Source organism: Carcharhinus amblyrhynchos, chromosome 11 (genome assembly GCF_965287045.1).
Source record: "Carcharhinus amblyrhynchos chromosome 11, sCarAmb.v2.hapA, whole genome shotgun sequence".
In the NCBI taxonomy this organism is placed as follows: Eukaryota; Metazoa; Chordata; class Chondrichthyes; order Carcharhiniformes; family Carcharhinidae; genus Carcharhinus; species Carcharhinus amblyrhynchos.
Genome location: NC_137334.1, coordinates 57,427,719 through 57,449,529, shown reverse-complemented (window position 1 = coordinate 57,449,529; position 21,811 = coordinate 57,427,719). Strand labels below are relative to the sequence as shown.

Sequence of the window (21,811 nt, the reverse complement as noted above, 5' to 3'; positions counted from 1 at the left end):
CAGAAGGCTGTTAAGAGTTGCTCAATGATACAGAGACTCAGGGATCTGCCAATTTGCTCCATCAGTCACATTATCTTATTTGTCGGATATTAAAAATAGACCTGGAAGACCAGATAGACACACAGGTCATCTCCTCTGTGAACCAGATCCTTTTTGTACATGACCACTGAGAAGCAGCCCAACTATTACGGCTAATTAGCTTAATTAAATTACATTTGCCAGTGGCATACAAAGGAAACATGCCATCTGCTGATTGTGCATTCAGAATATCCTTCAAAAGTTTTAGGAATCTTACTAATTTGCAAAGCCAGGGATTTCATTAGATGTGGTTAAGATAAAATTATTACTGTCAATTGGATGTGGATAGATCCCAGTGTGATTTCTTTTCCAGTTCCCACACCAGCCATGAATAAAGGAAGAAAATGTGGAGGTAGTTTTTTCTCTATTAGGTCACAATTAAGAAGTAATGTGATTACCAAACATATTTCATTTAAAACTCTAAACACAGGAGAGAAAAGGGACTTCCAGCTCATTATTTTGAGCTTGAATTGAACTCAAGTCCCAAGGGTATGAGGGCATTGTATAAGCCTCCCAACACCACTCAGTTTTCCATGAAACCAGTCACTAATACTGGAAGTTCATCATCTGTACTCAATATTTTATTCATCATAAAATCAGATCACACCTGGCCTCACCTTTTATACTTGGATCATGCTTGGAACAGTCTTCTGTTTAGTAAAAGGATGCCACCTTCATGAATATCTTTAACCAACAGCCACATGCTGTTCTGATGATGATGATGTGACATGTACATATCTCAACAATATAATTGTTTTTAAACAAAGACTTCCTCAATAATCCATTAAAAGTATTCCTTTTAAATATTGGGTGGGATTTTCCAAACGCACTTGCCCCAAAACCAGAAAATCCTACCCGAGGTTAATGGACCTTCACATGGCCTACCTCCTGCCCTCTACAATTCCTGTGGTGAGCGGGATGGGAAACTTCCCCTCATTGTGTTTTAAAAAAATCATTAATTCATTGTCATATATTTAAATTGTTGCATGGCTGCTTTAAGCGCTGATCACCTGATTTGATAGTGATGTCACACATGGTAAATTATGCAAATGCTTCCATAATATAGCTAAATTAGGAACAAATTTGCCATAATCATTTACTAATCTGAGAAAGGGCCTCAATTGCATCACATCCCTCAGACATGGTACTTCTAAAATAGTGTCCATCTTGTTAGGTGCTTTATGTAGGCATTTGCTATCAATAATACTAGACTGATGTCTGGAAAAAGCCACTCCTTTCTTTCTTGATATGCAAACCACGTACATGAAAGTGTTTCAATGTTGCTTTTAGATTTTTCAAGCACTCTTGTTCACTGGACCCTGTAATTAGAATACCATCTAGGTAATATTGTACACCAGAGACACAACTGAAAATTTAATCCATTGACCTTTGGAATAGGACAGGTGCAGACGCAGTTCCAAAAGACAATCTTTTATAACAAAAAAGACCTTTGTGAGTAACAATGGTAAGCAGTGATTGCGATTCAGTGGTTACATGCATCTGTAACTAGGTTTGTGAAAGATTACTCTTGCTGAATTTCTGCCCACCTGATAACCCAGCAAACAAGCAATGGAAGCAGATATTGATCAGCGCACAATACTGGATTTATGGTAGTTTTAGAATTTGTATTTAGAAATACACACTGAACCATTTAGTTTCTTCACAGGCACAGTGGGATAGCCCATTCACTCATTGTAACCAGCCAATGTAACATGCCAATATTAGTAGGTTGTACTAATCTTCTTTGACCTTGGGACGAATTGCATATGACGCCACTCTTGCTTTGAGACTCTTTGGTTGATTATTAGGCTTTATCTTGGGCAATAAATCAGCCCCAGATTCCTGCATGAATGTCTCCAACTCTGACTTGGAGCCAGACACTTTGGATAGTTCCAATTTAGATACCTGAATAGTTATCCAGGAAATGTTAGGATCTAAGAAAACGTAGGTGACAACACAACTGGTCCTCCAATCACTCACACTGACCCCCTCTCCCCCAATCACCCTGCCACCCAGCAGGACTCCCCCAGACCACCCAACTCCCAGTCCACCTACCTACCCCAAGGCCTAACTATCATCTCACCCTCTGGTAGCTCACCCAGCTGCCATCCTTCCCCACCTACCACCTCACCCACCTGCTACCCTACTCACCTGCTGCCTTACCGCATACCAACCCCATCCTCAGCTGTTGTAAGAGTTGTTTGGTGTCTCACTGAGAGATCTGGATGCTTGTATGGCTGAATATTAAATATTCATTAACAACTCAAAAATATCAACACCTCCAAGGTACAGCCTTGCATGGGTGTTGTCTCCATGCTGGTTTCTTCTAAACTCCGCTACACACAGCCAACTATCATGTGACTCCCTACATCACTATGTGGTAGTATTGTTTCCCCAGTCCCACAATAATAACACCCTTGTACTACACCTACTACCTCACTCATCTACCACCCTGTAGGCCTGCTATCTCACCCTACTGAGCTATCATGCTAACCACCAGCTACCCTATTCATCTACTGCCTAAACTAACTTTCACCTAACCAACTACCGCTTCACCCACCCATGATCTCACACATGTACCACCTTACCTTCCTTACCCATTAACACAGCTAGTTCACCCACTTAACCATCCTACCATTCACTCATTCATCCACTCAATCATTCATTTACGTTCAAACTGTGACCTTAAACTTAACAGCTAGCTCCATAACAATGCGGCATGCCTTGCCTTTCTCCCCACCTTTATTCTGCTGCAATGGAGCTCCCTGAGGGATGCTGCAGGTTCCGACAAGAAATGTGAAGCAGCATCAGGTAGGGGGAAGATCGAGTGAAACGGCAATCCAACAATAATTGTCACACCCTGGAAGATGCAGACCGGTGACTCGTGCTAGTGTATAATCCCATGAAGACTCACAACCCTATGATTTTTTTTTTCCATTTTTCTCTTGTAAGTCAAGGCAAGTTGTTCAACCATTAAAGCCATTGCAGATTTGTCCGATCCATGTTCAGCCAATAATCACATATCTGCATTTTTCCATTCGGATCACTGATAGCAAGTATGGACTGAAATGTTGGCTGATCCTTTCCTCTGCTCATGTTAGAATTGTTGAGACCAGTTGATTAACTTCATCCTAGCGAAGGTCAGCTAACTCAGCGTCAAGCCTTGAATTCTGCTGATCTGCGAGGCACATGATCTGTTTACCCAACAAGTTATCAGCAGAGCCAATCTATATTTTTTAATTAAAGTATTTCCCATTAAGCAGCGTGCTTAAAGAAAGTGTGCTGCTTTACAGTTTCATATGAGCAGTCTGATTTCAAAAATAACCCACACTCACGTAATTAATATTGATCAGTAGAAAACTTAGAAACAACTAGAAAAATGAAATTGCAGAATTCTTTCAAGCTCAGGTGTTTGCATCACTGCAATCTGTCTTGTGACTGTAGATGGTGATGTACACATACCATAATTACACTCCATTGATATAACTGGTTTAATCACATTATAAATTAAATCTTGTGATGAAGTGGGATGGCTTTCATTTGTATCTACATGATTCAAGAATTCTCCAGGCGGGACATTAATGTAATAAATTGCTTTGAACTTGAAAACTTCATTGAAGAATGTCAAAAAAAATCCATTCTTCATTTTGTAAAACACATGAGTTAGATCCTTCGAAGAGGTTTAATATTTTTTGGATAAGCAGCAAATTTGATTGCAGTTTGTATGAATGACAACAGGCAGCGATTTTCCAAATGGGCAGGAAAATGCAAGGTTTTTCAGTCCGTGTTTTGGGCGAGCTTGGTTAAATAAATTTATGGCACTCTGAGCAACACAGAGTCCGTCAGGTGATTTAGTCCCCACCTCTCACTCCTGGACATTGCTGGCTCCAGTCAACCCCAACGCCCCCCCCCCCCCCCCCACCCCCGGAATCACTCACCCCATATCCCCAGTAGCCAGACTTGACCCGTGCCTACCCAACCCTCCTCCCCATGGCCAATCTCCTGATGACCAACACTGGCCTCTGAGCGCCAGCCCCACCAAGAGCCCCCACCCCCCACCTACCCTGGTATTCAACCAACATAGCAAGGCAGGAAAATCACACCCAACATTTGGCTATCAACACCCCCTCAGGGGAGAAATGTGCATACTGGATTTGGATTAGTCTCGATTTTACTTTGCGCTGAGTAAATCAGGAAATTATGATTAAGTGTCTTGGTTTTTATCAGCCTCTAATTCGGGCAAGTGGTTTGTTATGGTGCGGCATTTACAAGAAACTCTGCAGGTTTATCTATTGATCTGTAGTGTGATTTTCTGCACAAGCCAGCCTTTTCCAAATGAGACTTACTGTTGCTTTTGAATAAGAAACTGCCCATTCCTTTAGGACCATGCCCTTCAGCCATTGAGTTGAGACTGCCCAAGTTCATTTCATATTCAGCAAGTCGAAGGGAAGGAGATCCTTCCATACTTATCCATTTTTCTACCTTAGTGCACCAATTGTGAAAGGACACGGCATTTTATGAATGTCAATTTGAACTGGATGCTAGATGATGTGTCTGAAACATTTGTTGCATGTTAGCTGTCCCATAAAGACCAAGTGCTTGCTTGTTAGAATTTAGGAAGGAATTGAGTAAAAGGTTACAGACAATTAAGATCCAATATTAAATGCTGTGTAGAGTGAAAGGGAGCCAATTTAACCACAAAGTGTCAGATTTTAGTATTATAGTTATAGCATCTTACCGCACCGAAAGAGGTCATTCAGGTTTCTTGCCTTAGTTAGCTCTTTGTTAGAGCTACTCAATTAGTCCCACTCTCTTACGCCTTCCCTTTTTGGACAGTTTTTCCATTAAAATGCTTCAGTTCGGAGTCTCATTTTAATGGTCGGCTTTTAAAAAATTAAAAATGAAAGATGGTTAAATTGCAAATCAGCTTTGAGTTGAACCTGTTTCCTGAAAGACTGGAAACAGCAAGTAATTCATGAACCTTTCCTGATAATTAACGTCCATTATCCTACCAAGGCGCGATGGGCTGAATAATCTCGCACCCATTATTTGTTCAGAAGTCCTTGGTTCTTGGTGCTAGGTAGAAGTTGACTCTTCCAACTGATCCTAATCAAATGGAGATAATAATAGGATAAAATCACTAACTGACAATCAGGATTTTAAATGGAAAGTGGCTAGATTAGGCTTTTGCCATTTCAATAGGTTAGAATCCAGTCTCATAATTGGGAGTTTTATTTTACATCAAACATGATAGCCTAATGATGTCTAGCTTGCATTTATTTTGATTAATACATAAAGAAATTTTTATTGATTGAATTAAATGGGCCCTATCATAAATTGTTCCGTCTGGTCACTTGCTATCTAAGAAACTAATTTGTGTTTGGTATCATCCAACCAAATGTTTTCTTTAAACGTTTATTTATTAGTGTCACAAGTAGGCTTATATTAACACTGCAATGAAGTCACTGTGAAAATCCCCTAGTTGCCTTACTCCAGCCCCTGTTCGGGTACACTGAAGGAGAATTTAGTATGGCCAATGCACCTAATCAGCACGTCTTTCAGACTGTGGGAGGAAACCGGACCAGCCGGTGGAAACCCATGCAGGCAGAGGGAAAATGTGTAGACTTCACACAGACAGCAACTCAAGCCGGGAACCAAACCTGGGTCCCTGGCGCTGTAAGACAGCAATGCTAACCACAGCCACTGTGCCGCCCTCTGACAACAATGTGGGGTCAGCTACGAGCCATTGAATACACAGTCCAAAAGGATTCAGAACTATTTCATGAAAGTTCCAATTAGTGCCCTTAGGGAAAGTTTATTTTTTGCCTGCCTCCCTTATCATCCAGCTGAACGCCGCTCGGCACATATTGCAAAATAGATTTGAGGAGTGGAACTTGAGACAATGGATAGGGTATTGTGCCCACCCCGCTGTGGTGGTTTGCTGGTGGAAGTGGGCATTCCACCAGGTAGGGTAGTGATGCCCTGTAGATTTCCTGCCACCTTCCTGCCTCTGCCATGATTAAGTCCAGGCCACGTTGACCTGTAGATGCTATTCCCACCCTGCCACAAATTGATGCCATTAAATGGCCCAAATAGGTACCGGAGTGTGGCAATTTTCACAGTGATTTCATTGCAGTGTTAATGTAAGCCGACTTGTGACACTAATAAAGAAAACATTTGGTTGGATGATACCTAACACAAATTAGGAAACCGTCTTATTTCTGAGATGGCAAGTGACCATACAGAGCAATTTATGATAAAACCCATTTAATTCAATCAATAGAAAATTTTTTCATATAATAATCAAAATAAATGCAAGCTAGACATCATAAGGCTAAGTTGAGCCCCTCATCCCACTCCCCACCCTCACACACCCCCATCTCCCACTCAGTGATATGAACCCAGCAGTACATCGGAGACTCATCATGCAACAGGTAAACCTGTGCGGGGTTGCATGCAGGCTGCTGGGATCGAGTACCTGATCAAGTGACCTGGCATCAGGATGAAGAGAGCTCACAGAGAACCTTTCCCCATTCCTGCTGCCAAAACGCTACCCCACAGCTCTCCCCACAACTCCGCCTCCTGCCCCACACAGGACGAGTTTGACGAACTTATTGGAATTCTATGAGGATGTGACTAGGGCAGTAGACAGAGGGGAACCGGTGGATGTGGTGTTTCACGATTTTCAAAAGGCGTTTGATAAGGTGCTGCACAAAAGGTTGCTTCAGAAGGTTAGGGGGCATCGAGTTGGGGGTAAGGTGTTAGCGTGGATAGAGGATTGGTTGTCTAATAGGAGGCAGAGAGTTGGTATCAATGGGTGCTATTCTGATTGGCGGTTGGTGACTAGTGGAGTGCCGCAGGGATCGGAGCTGGGGCCTCAGCTATTTACCATTTATATAGATGATCTGGAGGAGGGGGGCTGAGTGTAGGATGACGAAATTTGCTGATGACACAAAGATGAGTGGAAAAGCAAATTGTGCGGAGGGTGTGGAAAGTCTGCAGAGGGATCTAGATAGGCTGAGCGAGTGGGCGAGGACCTGGCAGATGGAGTACAATGTTAGCAAGTGTGAGGTTATCCACTTTGGCAGGAATAATAGTAGGAGGGATTACTATTTAAAGGGCGAAAAGCTGCAGCATGCTACAGTGCAGAGGGACCTGGGGGTCCTTGTGCATGAGTCGCAAAAACCCAGTCTGCAGGTGCAGCAGGTGATCAAGAAGGCAAATGGAATGCTGGCCTTTATAGCGAGGAGGATAGAATATAAAAGCAGGGAGGTTTTGCTGCAACTGTACAGGGCACTGGTGAGGCTGCAGCTGGAGTACTGTGTGCAGTTTAGGTCACCACACTTGCGCAAGGATATTTTGGCCTTGGAGGGAGTGCAGAGGAGGTTCACTAGGCTGATACCGGAGATGAGGGGGTTAGACTATGAAGGGAGACTAAATAGACTGGGTCTGTACTCGTTAGAGTTTAGAAGGATGAGGGGGGATCTTATAGAGACATATAAGATAGTGAAGGTGATGGATAGGGTAGAGGTGGAGAGATTCTTCCTGCTCAGAAAGGACAGTAGGACTAGGGGGCACAGCCTCAAGATGGGGGGGGGAGCAGTTTAGAACGGAGTTGAGGAGGAACTTCTTCACTCAAAGGGTGGTGAATCTCTGGAATTCTCTGCCCGTTGAAGTGGTGGAGGCTACCTCGCTAAATATATTTAAGTCACGGGTAGATAGGTTTTGGTAGGCAAGGGAATTAAGGGTTATGGGAAGAAAGTGGGAAAGTGGGACTGATCCACTTCAGATCAGCCATGATCTTATTGAATGACGGTGCAGACTCGAAGGGCTAGATGGCCTACTCCTGCACCTACTTCTTATGTTCTTATGTTCACAGCCCATCTCCACCTCAGTCCTCCTACCTGACCTCCACTTTCTCTTGCACTGATCCTTGACCTTGGCTGGGTATCAAACCAGCAGCAGCCACTTTCTACCCTGTGGCACTCCTGCTCTGTAGAGTTTCTGGCCTCTAATGGTCAACAGCTCTTAGCAGACGCGGTCCTTGTTTCCAATGGAAGGCCCTTCGCTTGAATTAAGGAGCAGCAGACCTTCCCAAAAACAGGCAATATGGACATCTTTCCAGCTCTCCATATGGTGGCCAAGACCCCTGTTGCCTCCACAATCCAGTTCAGATTTAAAGGGGGTGGCTATTGTTACACTGTGTTCACTATGTTGAGTACTGCCATAAGAATAAAAATGTTTGCAGTAATACAAGCACCTTTGGACTTATGGGTTGAGGTTAATATTTTATCTTGAATTGAGGATTGGTTAATAGATAGAAAACAAAAAGTGGGAAAATGGGACATTTTCAGATTAACAGATTGATGTAGATAGTGCATCAGTAACTAGATAGGGGAACTGAGTGTCACACATCAAAGTTTGCTGATGACACATAGTCTGGTGGGAAAGGGGATGGTGAGGAGTATGCAAAGAGACTGCAAAGAAATATAGACAAGTTTGGCAAGTATAGGCAAGAACATATATAATATGATAATGTGTGAAGTTTTCCATTTTGGTATGAGAGATGTAAAAAACAGAATGTTTTGAATGGTGAGGGATTGGAAATCTTTCCAATCAAAGAGAGATGTGCTTATTATTCATAGAAAGTTAACATGAAACTCCAGAAGAAATTAGGGAAGCAATTTGTATGTTAACTTTTGTTACAAAGGAATTAGAATATAAAAATAGGAGGCAAAAATTATTATAATTATACAAGGCACTGATAAGGCCACATTTGAGGGTACTGTGTGCATTTTTGGCCCTCTTACCTCAGGAAAGATTTGTTTGCCCTAGACAGATTCCATTGCACTATCTGGAGAGATTGAGTTGACTAGCCTACATTTCTTGGAATTTAGAAAAACAAGAGGTGATCTTATTGAAACATATAAGGGTTAAAACTTGACATGTTTCCCCTGGCTGGGCAATCTAGAACAAGAGGTCAATTCTCAGAATAAGGGTTTAGCAAGGTGGGGCTGAGATGAGAGAAACATATTGTCTCAAAGAATTGTGAATCTTGGACATTCTCTAACACAGAGAAGTGAGAATACTCAATTGTTGAGTGTGTTTAAAATAGATCAATAGAATGTTTTGATGTGGAAAGAATGAAAGGATTTGAGAACCTAGAGTTAATGTGGGAGATCTGCCATGAACTAGTTGAATGGTGGAGCTAGTCTCAAAAGGTCAAATGTTCTTACTTCAGCTCCAATTTCTTATGTCCCTATTGTATCTGAGACTATAATAAAGACATTATCAAGCCTCAAGACTTCTCACAATATTGAACTCATTTCTGTTTGAAAAGTATCACTTTGCAACAAATGATTTCTCCTCTGATATTCTTTTTGCAACTTATTGTGTGAGCCATTTACTATTTTGATCCTGCAAGTATTTGGATTGAAATGTTGAGGGGAACGTATGTTTATTTTGAGTGATAGTGATGTGCTTCAGTGAGTAGCTATTTGCACATGAGACTAGTTGAGATAATTTCGGAGAAAAATGATTTTCAGTGCAGTACACGTAGGTGGAAACTGCTAAGAGAAAAAAAAGGAAGTGGAGACAATTCCAATATATGTGTTTGTGTTAAGGGCTTCCAATTTAAGCCTTAACCAGCATCCCAGAACAGTACAAATCCTTCATCCACTTTGCAATACTTTCTGCAGTTCTCCTCAGCAAAATATTATCACCACAAAGCTCCAATTACATTTTGACCACAACATTTATTTGATATAGCATCCAATTTTATTTTTAGGTTACTGCCTGCATTCAGCTTAGTGTTACTCACAACAGCTAGTAAATCTGGTACCAGATAGGAATCACTTAGATTTTTCCTTGAATTCAGAACTAAGACTGTAGAATAATACTACCTTTAAAATGCCTTGGGATTCCAGTATAGACCAGAATTCTATGACCTCACAGGAGAGATTGGCAAGCAGGGTTGTGGGAGGTCAGCGTGTGGTGGATATTGTGTGGACAGATGAGGGGTACCATGTCCCTACTGCCAACACAGTTATTTTAACAGTGGCAGGAACTTGGGAAGTCTGAACCATTTTCAGTTGCTTTGACCTTCCCTCCAACGTAAGCTCAGGACTGCTGATGTTCACTAATGATTGCATTGTATCCAATATCATTTGCCTCTCCTCAGACATTGAAGTAGTCCAGAAAGACCTGGATAACTTTAAAGTTGGGATGATTAGTGGCAAGTAACATTCGCACCACACAAGTACCAAGCAATGACCGCCTCCAACAAGACAGGATCATTCACTGAATTGCCATTGCTGAATTCACTGCTATCAAAGTCCTGGGAATTACCTCTGACCAGAAACATAATTGAACCAGATATATAAATACTGTGGCTCCATGAATCGGTCAGAGGCTGGGAATTCTGCAGCGAGCAACTCATTTCCTGAAATCCCAAAGCCTGTCTACCATCAACAAGGTACAAGTCAGGAGTGTGATGGAATACTCTCCACTTGCTTGAATGAGTATAGCTCCAACAACACTTAAGAAGCTCAACATCATCCAGGATGAAGTAGCGACTTGACTGACACACCATCCATCACCTTAAACACGTACTTCCTTCACCTCCAACACACAATGGCATCAGTGTGTACCGTATACAAGATGCACTGCAGCGTCTTACCAAGGATCCATTGGCAGCACTTACTAAACCCATAACTTCTACCACTCAGGAGGATAAAAGCTGCAGACATATGGGAACACCACCCACTGCATGTTTCCTTCCAGGCCAGATATTATCTTGACCTGGAACTATCCTGCCGTTCCTTCACTATTGCTGGATCAAAATCCTGGAATTCCCAAAAACACTATGTACTGCAGCAGTTCAAAAAGGCCATCACCTTCTCAAGGATAATTAGGAATAGGCAACAAATGCTGGCCTTGTCAGTACTGTTCACATCCAATGAAAGAATGAGGCAAGATTCCATGGTACTATTTTATAGAACAACAGGGGAGTTATTACTGGCATTCTGGCCAAATAACAAACCAGAAAACCAACAGATTATCTGGACATTATTGCTATTCGTACAAAATTGCTGTGCCAATTGGCTGTGCTTTTTCATACATTACAAAAGTGACTACACTTTAATTGTAATTGGCTGTAAAGTGCTTTGTGAAAGGTGCTACAGAAATGGAAGGCTTTGCCTTTAAAAAAATTCACAATAAACTTTCACTATAGAAGTTCCTATGGGATATGATATCAATCAGTGTCTAACCTGGATTAAGCGCTCTGCAGCAGGAATTGCATTAATTTGTTTAAAATTCTCAGTGGAAGGTCAAGGCCCATAGCATGGAATGTCAGCAAGGTTGAAAAGAACAGGAGAAAACATGAGATAAAAAAAAGTAGTGTTATAGAATCATACAACGCAGAAAAGGCCCTTCAGCCCATCAAGTCTGCTCCAACAATAACTACCACTGACAGCACGCTAATCCCATTTTCTAGCACTTCCCTCACATCCTTGACTATTTTGATATTTCCAGTGCTCGTCCAAATATTTTTTTTAAAGGTTGTAAGGTTGCCGGCATCCACTACCTTCCCAAGCAGTGCATTCCAGATTCTCACCACCCTCTGAGTGAAAAAGGTTTTTCTCAAATCCCCTCCAAATCTCCTACCCCTTACCCTAAAGCTATGCCCCTGGATGGCTGACCGCTCAGTCAAGGGGAACAGCTGCTCCCTGCTCACCCTGTCCATCCCCTGACAATCTTCTATGGTAAGATGGTGTCCGGTTTAGGATTTTGAAGCGTGGAAAGGAAAGATACAGGTCTTAAGGATTTGCACAATTTTAAAGGGTGAAACAATAAACTGCAGTAGGAGACAATGCAGTGAATCACAGAGATGTAGAGAGAAGCCATAGAAGTGTGTTAGTCCAGGTAGACCCTCATTGAAGCCAATGTGGGGGAGAGGTGGAACGTGAGTGCGCTGTAGGGCAGACCCAGAAAAACAGGAAGGAACTAGTCGTATAGGATTGAAAGGGATTGCAATGGTAGCATGCAGCAGAGCTATGTAAAACTTAACAGGCTCCCTGTTCCCCTATACCAGTACATCAAATTAAGGGACAGTGTGCCACTTGATTTTGGGAAGGAGAAAGATGTAAAGTGAGTTGAACTTTATACAGGATAGCAGATGGGATGTGGGGTCTTGGATGAATAAGAGTCTGTGTAGGACAGAGGTTGGGAAGGAAGTTTAGAAATTATTGGCAAATATAAAACACAGTGGCACAGCAGTTAGTATCGCTGCCCCACACTGCCAGGGACCTGGGTTCGATTCCAGCCTCGGGTCACTGTGTGAAGTTTGTGCATTCTCCCCATGTCTGCGTGGGTTTCCTCTCTGGATGCTCCAGCTTCCTCCCATGGTCCAAAGATGTGCGGGTTAGGTGGATTGGCCATGCTAAATTTCCCCTTCGTGTCAGGGGGACCAGCTAAGGGAAATGTGGATGGGGCCTGGCTGGGATTGTGGTCAGTGCAGACTCAATGGACCGAATGGCCTCCTTCTGCATTGTAGGGATTCTATGATGCCGATGCTGAAACAGAAACAGTTCTTAAGTAATTCTCGCATTTTCTGTTTCTGTTCTAAATGATTGGAAAATTTGGGGTCAGCAGTGGGTGGCAAATGATTCGATGAGAGTTTTAATGCAGTGGTGGGGGGAGGAAGTACAGATGGGTGTGGTGGAAATAGGCAGTCTCAGTAACAGATTGAATCTGACATTTGAAGCTGAGCCCAGAACCAGCAGGATACCATGTTTGTACATTAGAGTCCGCTAGATTGGGCAGTGAGGAAGGCAAGCAGGGAGGCACTGGGGAGGTGGGTGGAATCAGGATCATGAACCTGGACTTGAAGATAAATCATAATGTACAGAGATGTTAACGGGGGAAAAATCGCCGAGGACAATTCCAACGTGGAAAACATGAGAGAGGAAGATAAAGTAAATGAAAGAACATCAAAGACAAGAAGAGAGACAATTGTTTTATTTTTGTCTAATAACACCATTGGAGATGGAGTTGTATATTTTTAATTCACAGAAATGTATAACACTAGAAACTTTAAATAAAACCTGGAGTCTTGAACTTTTTAAAATTCTGAATATCAGAGTGGCTTTACTGCCACCTAGAGGAATGTAGTTTTATTTTTCACGTCTGAAGGAACAATCGAAAAGATGAATAAATGTTATGTTGCTGAAGGACTTTGATCCCCTTTTACTGAGGCTGACACCAAGGGATTGAGTTTAACTCATAGCCAACGGATATGGACATTGGCCCATTGTGATTTGAATGTTAGGCCCATTCCAATTTCCAAGCCCCAGTTGAGTGCCAGCAGTCGGTTGCTCAGCCATTTCCGGTGGGAATGGGCTGCTGGTTGTCGGGAAAGCTGGAAAAGTGAGTGTTCCATAGGCCATCTGCCAGAAAGAGGCTGCCAGAAGCAAGGTCAATCCAGGGGGCTGCTCCATGTGTTGGGTGGGTGGTTATGAATCTCTAAAATGTACTAAAGGAATTTAATGGCACCTGGTATAGGCATTGTTTGGAGAAATGCCTTTGGTACTGCTGTCTAATATGTACTGTGGCTTGCTGTAGTCATGTGACCTTTGTGGTCATCTGGTATAAAACAAAGGCTTTGAGCAGAAGCCATGTTTATACGCCACGTGGAACATGATGTCAGGAGCACATCGCTGAATTTGAGTGGATTTTGATAACCCTTAAAGAGTCAGCTGCTGTAAAAGCAGCAGAAAATGGTTAAAACTGCAACTTTGTACGTACAAAAAGATGAAAGGTGATTTGAAAATGAATTGGACATAATTTCACTCTAAATTGCAGATCTGTGAAATTGCCACAGAGTTCCACAAGAAATCTGAAAAGATTAAGAGTAGCAAATCTGTTATCAGTGCTGGGGAAAGAGTGTTACAAGCTGCATTGTACCCTAGACCTCTCAGAGGAGCAGTTTTGTGAAATTTTGGAGGCCTTAAGGGCCCACTTTGAACCCTCTGCTAATGTTGTTTAGGAACACTACATGTTCAACAGCAGTCTCAGGAAGACAGGGAGAATATTGATCAGTATATGACTGCATTGAGACATCTAGCTGAATCTTGTGAGTTTCAGCCACTGAAGGATGACCTGATCAGTGATGGAATTGTCTTAGGAATAAGAGATCCGGCTGTGTGAGCATGTCTGCTGAGCAAAGAGAAATTTACTCTCAAGAAAGCTATTGATGTGTGCAGAAACTCGGATGTGGTCAATTGTTAACTGAAGAGTATTTTGATGGGAGATTTGAGCTAGAGCTAGACTTAGCACAATGTGGAGAGGCAACATATGTCTTCTGAGCACAAGACAATTTAGGAAAAGGTCTAGATGCAGAAGGGGCAGCAGATAGATCAAGGTCAAAGTACAGAATGTAAATATTGTAGAGGACATCACACAAAAGAAACTAAAGTGTGTCCAGCATGGGAAAGCGGTGCTCTGACTGTAAGAAGCTGACTCTCTTTGCGTGCAAATGTTTTGCTGGAAAGAAAAAAGTGAGCTTATAGACCACAAAACTAACATGTAGGAGCAAAATTAGGCCATTCAGCCCATCAGGTCTGCTCCACCATTCAATCATGGTTGATATAATTCTCATCCCCGTTCTCCTCTTATTGATCAAGAACCTATCTATCTCTGTCTTAAAGATACTCAATAACCTGGCCTCCACAGCTCAATGTGGCAATGAGTTCCACTGATTCACCACCCACTGGCTGAAGAAATCCCTCCTCATCTCAGTTTTAAAGAAGCGTCCCTTCGCTCTGAGTTTGTGCCATTGAGTTCCAGTCTCTCCCACTAGTGGAAACATCCTGTCTACATCCAGTCTATTTAGCCCTCTCAGTATTCTGTAAAGATGGATGTCGGACAATGATTCTGACAAATCACTCTACACCATAGAACAGGTTGGCACCATCAAGTCTTAAGGTAAAAATGGTTTGTGACTATTGGAATGATAACTGCAGAAGGAGAGCATCAAACTTAAAGTGTCAGATAGATATCAGTGCTACATGCAACATTGCATGCTCCACGGACCTGGGTGAAGTTGCACAAGATGGTGACCTGAAGAGGATGCCATAGTGGTAAAGTTGATGCTATATAATGGAACAGTGCTCACCCAAGAGGATAAACTAACCTGAGATCACAGTGCAATGAGGAGAAAGATAGTTCAGATAGTAATCATGAAGCAAAATCCCCACATTTCCGCTGAAACAAGTTAAAAGCTTTGAGTGGTAACCTCCCACGTACCAGAAGAGATTTGCACTGTTTTACAGGCCACAAGCCATTGACGACTGCACAGATCCTGACAGATTACACTGGGCTGAATCTTCCAAGGGATGGGTATCACTGTCAGATTACCACTCCACTCTATTTACTCATCTTGCACTGTAGCTCCCCATTGCTTGCCTGGATGTCCAAACTGGGCCTTCTAAGAATTATGAAGCGGAGAGTCCTCCATCATAGCAGTAGCAGAAACACAGCAACCAAAGGATATAAAGGCTGTGCAACAATCTGCAGGACATGTGAATTGCCTATCAAAGTTCTTGCCCAATCTGCCATTGGAGTGTGAACCTCAATGCTGCTCTCTACAGGGGATGTTCAATGACACTGGGGCAAAGAACAAGAAGCAGCCTTCATTAGCATCAGACAAAGTGAAGACAATGCTAGTGGTGAGGTACTACCATGTCAATGACAAGGTCACCCTGCAGTGTGATGTCAATGAAACCAGGCTTGAAGCAACCCTCATGCAACAAGGACAACCAGTTTCATTTGCATCCAGAGCATTAATGCAAACTGAACAACACCAAGCACGATTTGAGAAAGAGTACATGGCTATCATTTTTACTTCTGAGCATTTTAATCAATCCCTGTCTGGGAGAGAAAATGTTGATAGAGTCTGCCCATAAGCCACCAAAATATCTTTCTCCTTCTACTATCTGCTCCAATGTACCTAAAGGATAAAATAATCAAAATACTACAATTGCTGAAATCTGAAACAAGAGCAGAGGACACCAGAAAAACACAGCAGGACTGTTCACATCTGTTAAAAAAGATTAGGACTCTATCTCTCTCCTAATGGACGCTAGCAGACCTGCTGAATTTTGCCAGCTTCTTCCATTCTTGTACCTGCGAGGGATGTTACTTTGTTTGCAGAGATAATCATTTGAATGTGAAGTGTAATGAGAACAAGTAGATTTACATCGCCAATATGCTGTTAGGGACTGCTCTCCCTTGGAACAAAGTTAGTGATGCTAATACAGAGAGTGAAATCTTCCATATTCATTGAGAAGCTATGGCATGGCATGTTCTGGAGGTTATAAATCCACCAGAGACATACGCTGGAATTCTACCGCCCTGCCCATCACAAAATCAGAGCAGATGAGGAGCGGACAAAGGAAATGTCCATTGTCCTCAGGTGGGATTTTACGGTCTCACTCAAGCAAGGCTGTAAAATCCTGCCCATTGAATCTGAGAGACAAGGATCTTGCTCAGATCAAGCAAAATATACAGTGAGATGTGTCTCTCGCGGTACTACAGAAAGTAGCGATGAAAGGATGGCCTGAAACCATCAAGTATATATCCATTACGATGAAAGATTATTGGGCATACAGAAATTATGTGATGACCGAAGATGGCAAAGGAACTAGTGTCATCATTTTGAAAGAGATGAGGAAAGAGATACTTACACAATCCATTCAAGCCATTAAGGAATTGATCCTAGTCTGAGGAAGGCAGAGAAGTGCTTTACTGACCAAAAATGAGCAATGAAATTAAGTGCCACATCAGTCAGCGCAGTGCTTGTAATAAACATCGAGCTAAGCAGGCTAAGGAACTGTTCATGATAACCCAGACAGACCATGGGCAAAGCTCTCTTCACTTGCTTTGGAACTCACTATCTTATCAGGCTATGATTCAGGCTAATCTGTTGTTTCACTTTGATTTTGTCACTCCTGTTGCTAATTCTGGCTTCAGTAGTTTTTTTTAGCTATGGGAAGAGTAGTTTGGATGTTAGACAAGCTGATGTCAATAACCAGCAGTGAGATTGCAGAATGCCTGAAAGTACACTACAGTCATCATTGTTTTGTGAATTGGTCTTATGGTCTAATCTATACAGAGAAGGTTCCCCACTTACAGTGAGAAACTCTAGTCTGACTCAGGCTGGTTACTGGTAAATAGTGTAAATATTTACACGATTTACACATGATCAGTTATTAGGTAAACATGTCTCTCTTGAGTACAAACTATTCCACCTGCTCCACAGGGTCTCCAGCACATTTCTGGTAATGTTTTATCATTCTACCTATCACTAACTCATTACCATGATTATTAACTTGTTATGCTACACTCATGACAGCCCTGACATTGTGAAAAATAAAGAATTTAAGAACTTCTTGGATGATTGGGAAATTTAATACTTTGCCATCCGCAGTCAAAGGGGAAAGGCTGAGGCAGTGGTAAAAATTGCCAAAAGGATCCTCACAAAGTTGTTTAGAACCAGCACAGATGTGTATGATCTTAGACTAGAGGAATACATCAACTGAAGGAATGGAAAGCTGTGACTAATGTCACCCCAGGCACAAACTACCCTTGCGTACCTTGCGTGATCAAAACAAATGATATTTGAGTGTTTAAAGGAATGCTGAAAAAATACTGAAACCAGAAGTAGCAACAAGAGTGACAAAACCAAAGTGAAATGACAGAAAGGCAAATGTCACTTTGATAGAATGGCCAATTCATTGCCAGAGCTGAGAGTTGGAGAGCCAGTCAGAATGCAAACATTCAACATACTCAACAAAGATCACCAACTTGGTAAATTGATACTTGTGTAAAGCAGTTGTACTTTGATAGTGGAAGTGAACAACCAGATACATCGTCACAACTGCAGACACATACTTAGAACTAAAGAAGCTGTTCATTCATAACAGACAGCTGATGAGGAATTGATTTTGGCATCTGAACATGAAATAGAACGACCAACAATTCCAGAAGCTAACCAACCGCTCCCCAACAGCTGCAACGGATCAGCAACAACACTCACCACGGCAACAACATTTGCCGGAGAGACAACATCACCCCAGGAACCAGCAAACACTAGACACACCACAAACAACAGCCTACATGGGTATCATTGTAAGACCTGAAGGCTTTAATGATTATGAGACAGGTAAAAGTGAGACAAACTAGAACGAATATTTACAGAAAATCTCAGTAGGTCTAAGAGTATCTGTGGGGAGAGAATAGAGCCCACGTTCTGAGGTTAGATGACCCTTCGTCATCAGCCCTGGCAGCTTCTATCCCTGGGTGCTGATGTTTTACCTGAGTACAAGCTTCAGATTCCTTGTACCCACAAGCTCACTATCTGGCTCTGATGAAGAGTCATCTAGACTCAAAATGTTGACTCTATTCTCTCCCCACAGATGCTGTCGCACCTGCTGAGATTTTCCCGCATTTTCTGCTTTTGTTTCAGATTCCAGCATCTGCAGTATTTTGCCTTTATCTAAAATGAACAGTTTTCTGTTTAACTTGATGATTATGTCATGGGTAATTTCGAAGTGCAAACGGTGATGTTTTTTCATTTTATGAAAAAGACGATTGAAGAAATGCCTTTGCACACTATGGCCTCTGTGTACTGTAACTTGCCACAGTCATGTGTCCTCTGAAGTCATGTGGTGTTAAAACAAAAGGTTGTGGGCACAAACTGTTTTACACACCGACAAGTGCCACTGTTTTTCCAGGTCTTGGCGTGAATTTGTTGTTAATGTCCTTTGGTGGGCATGGCTGCCTTCCCAACACTTAGTGAGATTGTAGAATGCCTGAAAGCACTCTCAGTCATCATTATTTTGTAAATTGGTTTTGTGGTCTAATCTATACAGAGAAAGTTTCCCACTTGCTATATGATGAGCTACAAGGTAAGCACACATTGCTCTCGAGTACAGTTCAGGAATGGAATGTCATCGGCGACCCGTATACATTACGGAATCCTCTACTTTATTTATTAATGAGGCTGCCACTGGAGTCTGGCAGGAAGCTTATCAATTGTGAAAACCAGTAGTGATAAAATGGCAGATTTGTAAGAACAAAGGCAGGATTTTCCATGCAACCGGCAGCGGAGGCAGCCCACCATTGTCCGGTAGCAGGATCTTCTGGTCCCGCTATTATCTAGGGAAACCTGCGGTGGGGGAGGCTGGAAAATCCTGCCAGCATGAACAGCTGGAAAATTCCACTCGAGATGGGGGAGCAGAACGATTGCAGTTTAACTGCTCCCAGTAAAGATTGTGAGATTTGGATCATAAACAAGTGAATGGAGTTGATTGTTATGATAACAGCATGGTGGCACAGTGGTTAGCACTGCTGCCTCACAGTACCAGGGACATAGGTTTGATTCCCGGCTTGGATCATTGTCTGTGTGGAGCTTGCATGTTCTCCCCATATTTGCATGGGTTTCCTCCGGGTGCTCCGGTTTCCTCTCACAGTAGGAAAGACATGCTGGTTAGGTGCATTGACAATGCTAAATTCTCCTTCAGCATACCCAAACAGGTGCCGGAGTGTGGCGACGAGCGGATTTCCCCAGTAACTTCATTGCAATGTTAATGTAAGCCTATTTCTGGCACCAATAAATAAACTTTAAACTTTAGAATGGCAAAAGAATGGCAAACCAGGCTCAAAGGGCTGAATGGTCCACTCATGTCCTTTGTGCCTTAGTAAAACAAGACAAGCTCATTTTAGATTCTAAATGATACACAACCATGTATTTTCTGGTAATTATTTTTCAGTAATTGTCAACTTTATGTTAGAAGTATGTATTAACAATGCACGTGAATTGGGCTAAATCTGAAAAATTACAACATTCTAACATTTGTCTATTTGCCCCCCTGCAGGTTCTATCCCTGGGAGCTGATGTTCTACCTGAATACAAGCTTCAGACTCCTCGCATCCACAAGCTCACCATCCTGCACTACAGTCCTTTCAAGGCTGTCTGGGATTGGTTAATTCTGCTACTCGTAATTTACACAGCAATCTTCACTCCCTATTCTGCAGCCTTTCTACTTAACGACAGGGAGGAGCAAAAAAGAAGAGAGTGTGGCTATTCCTGCAGCCCACTAAATGTCGTAGATTTAATGGTGGATATTATGTTCATTATTGATATTCTAATAAACTTCAGAACAACTTATGTAAACCAAAACGAAGAAGTGGTCAGTCATCCAGCAAAAATTGCAATTCACTACTTCAAAGGCTGGTTCCTCATTGACATGGTTGCAGCTATACCTTTTGACCTGCTGATTTTTGGATCTGGGTCGGATGAAGTAAGTCGCGGAAATTACAATTAGTTTAATGTTTATGGAAAAGAGCCTAACAGCATGAAAATTCTTAGAATTTCATGATGAAGGCTAAAATGTATTTCCTGTCTGAGGCTGACTTAGGTCTCCCCTGCAGTAAAATTCACTGTGATCAGAAAGAAAAGTGAGATGTTGTCTCTTGGTGTTCAAAGTGGATTTTCGATATTTGTAAATCAGTTAAATTATTTTTGGTGTCCTAACAGGTCGGTTGACATGTATTGTTTAAACTAACTTTTAACTTAATCAGGTATTTCTTTTCAATACCAACCAAATAAACAAACTCAAATTAGTTAAGGGACAAATTAAAAGGGGCAGCACCCCAAAAGGAAGGGAAACGGCCCGAACCAAAAATCAAAGTAGAAAGGAAACTTAAAATATTAATTAATCAGGTATCTCTTTTTGACACCAACCAAATAAACAAACTCAAATTAACTTAGGGACAAATTAAAAGGGACAGCTCCTCAAAAGGAAGAGGGGAACAGCCTGAACCAAAAACAAAGTCAAAAGAAAACTTAAAACATTAATTAATCAGATAGAATCTATTCATACAGAAGAAGGCACAATAATTGTTGCATTCCTAGACTGGCATGTAACAGATTTACCATCTGGTGAAGTTTAATTCAAGGCAAAATGTTGATGACTGAGGATGGTTTCTATCAGGAATGTAGTCTAAATGTATTTGGCTCTTGTCATATATTTAAAATCACATGACCCTGCAGCTTGGTTTAACTTTTTAGTTTCTGTAATCCTAAGGATGGAAAGCACGTGTGTTTCTGAGGACAGAGCTGGTTTCAAAATTAACTTTTACTATACTAAAAAAAACCCTAAACTCAAAGTTACAGGTTTACATAGAATGAAGGGAACATGCCATGCTTGTTTTTCACCAGCAACATGGAGAAATTTCTTAGATACAAGTAACAGCAAAATTAATTGTAATGTTGGGGCGCTTTCCCAGAATCAGGTATATGCTCAGCTTTAAGCTGCAGCAAATGAGTGTAAGTGCTCACTGCACCACCACCAAAAATTTGATTAATGGCTACTACTGTGGTCTAGTTGAATGATAGAACTATCTTGAGAAGCTAAATACCTTATTCCCATTCCTATGTTCTGGATGGTTTACAGATTCTTGATTGTTGTTACAGCTACTTTCATTCAGGTGAGTGGTGATTATTCCACCATACTCTTGACTTAAGCCACTATTTGCAGCATACCCAGTCTTTACCCTCCTCTTATCGCAATGGTGTTCAGCTGTGGTAAACCCAAGAGGGTGAGGAACTTGGTGATGATAGTGACTCTGAGGGTTACGTACCACTTCTCAACCCCAACATCATTATCCT

General features: G+C 41.9%; 1 protein-coding gene across 2 annotated transcripts in view; it reads left to right on the top strand.

The window, feature by feature from the left end:
- kcnh7b (potassium channel, voltage gated eag related subfamily H, member 7b) overlaps positions 1 to 21,811 on the top strand; it is a 435,683-nt gene that overhangs the window by 318,798 nt on the left and 95,074 nt on the right. For both annotated transcript variants that reach the window (XM_080199170.1, XM_080199168.1), the window contains one exon: positions 20,016 to 20,441. In XM_080199170.1, coding sequence (XP_080055296.1) covers positions 20,016 to 20,441 — 426 coding nt within the window. The remainder of the gene's footprint in view (positions 1 to 20,015; positions 20,442 to 21,811) is intronic.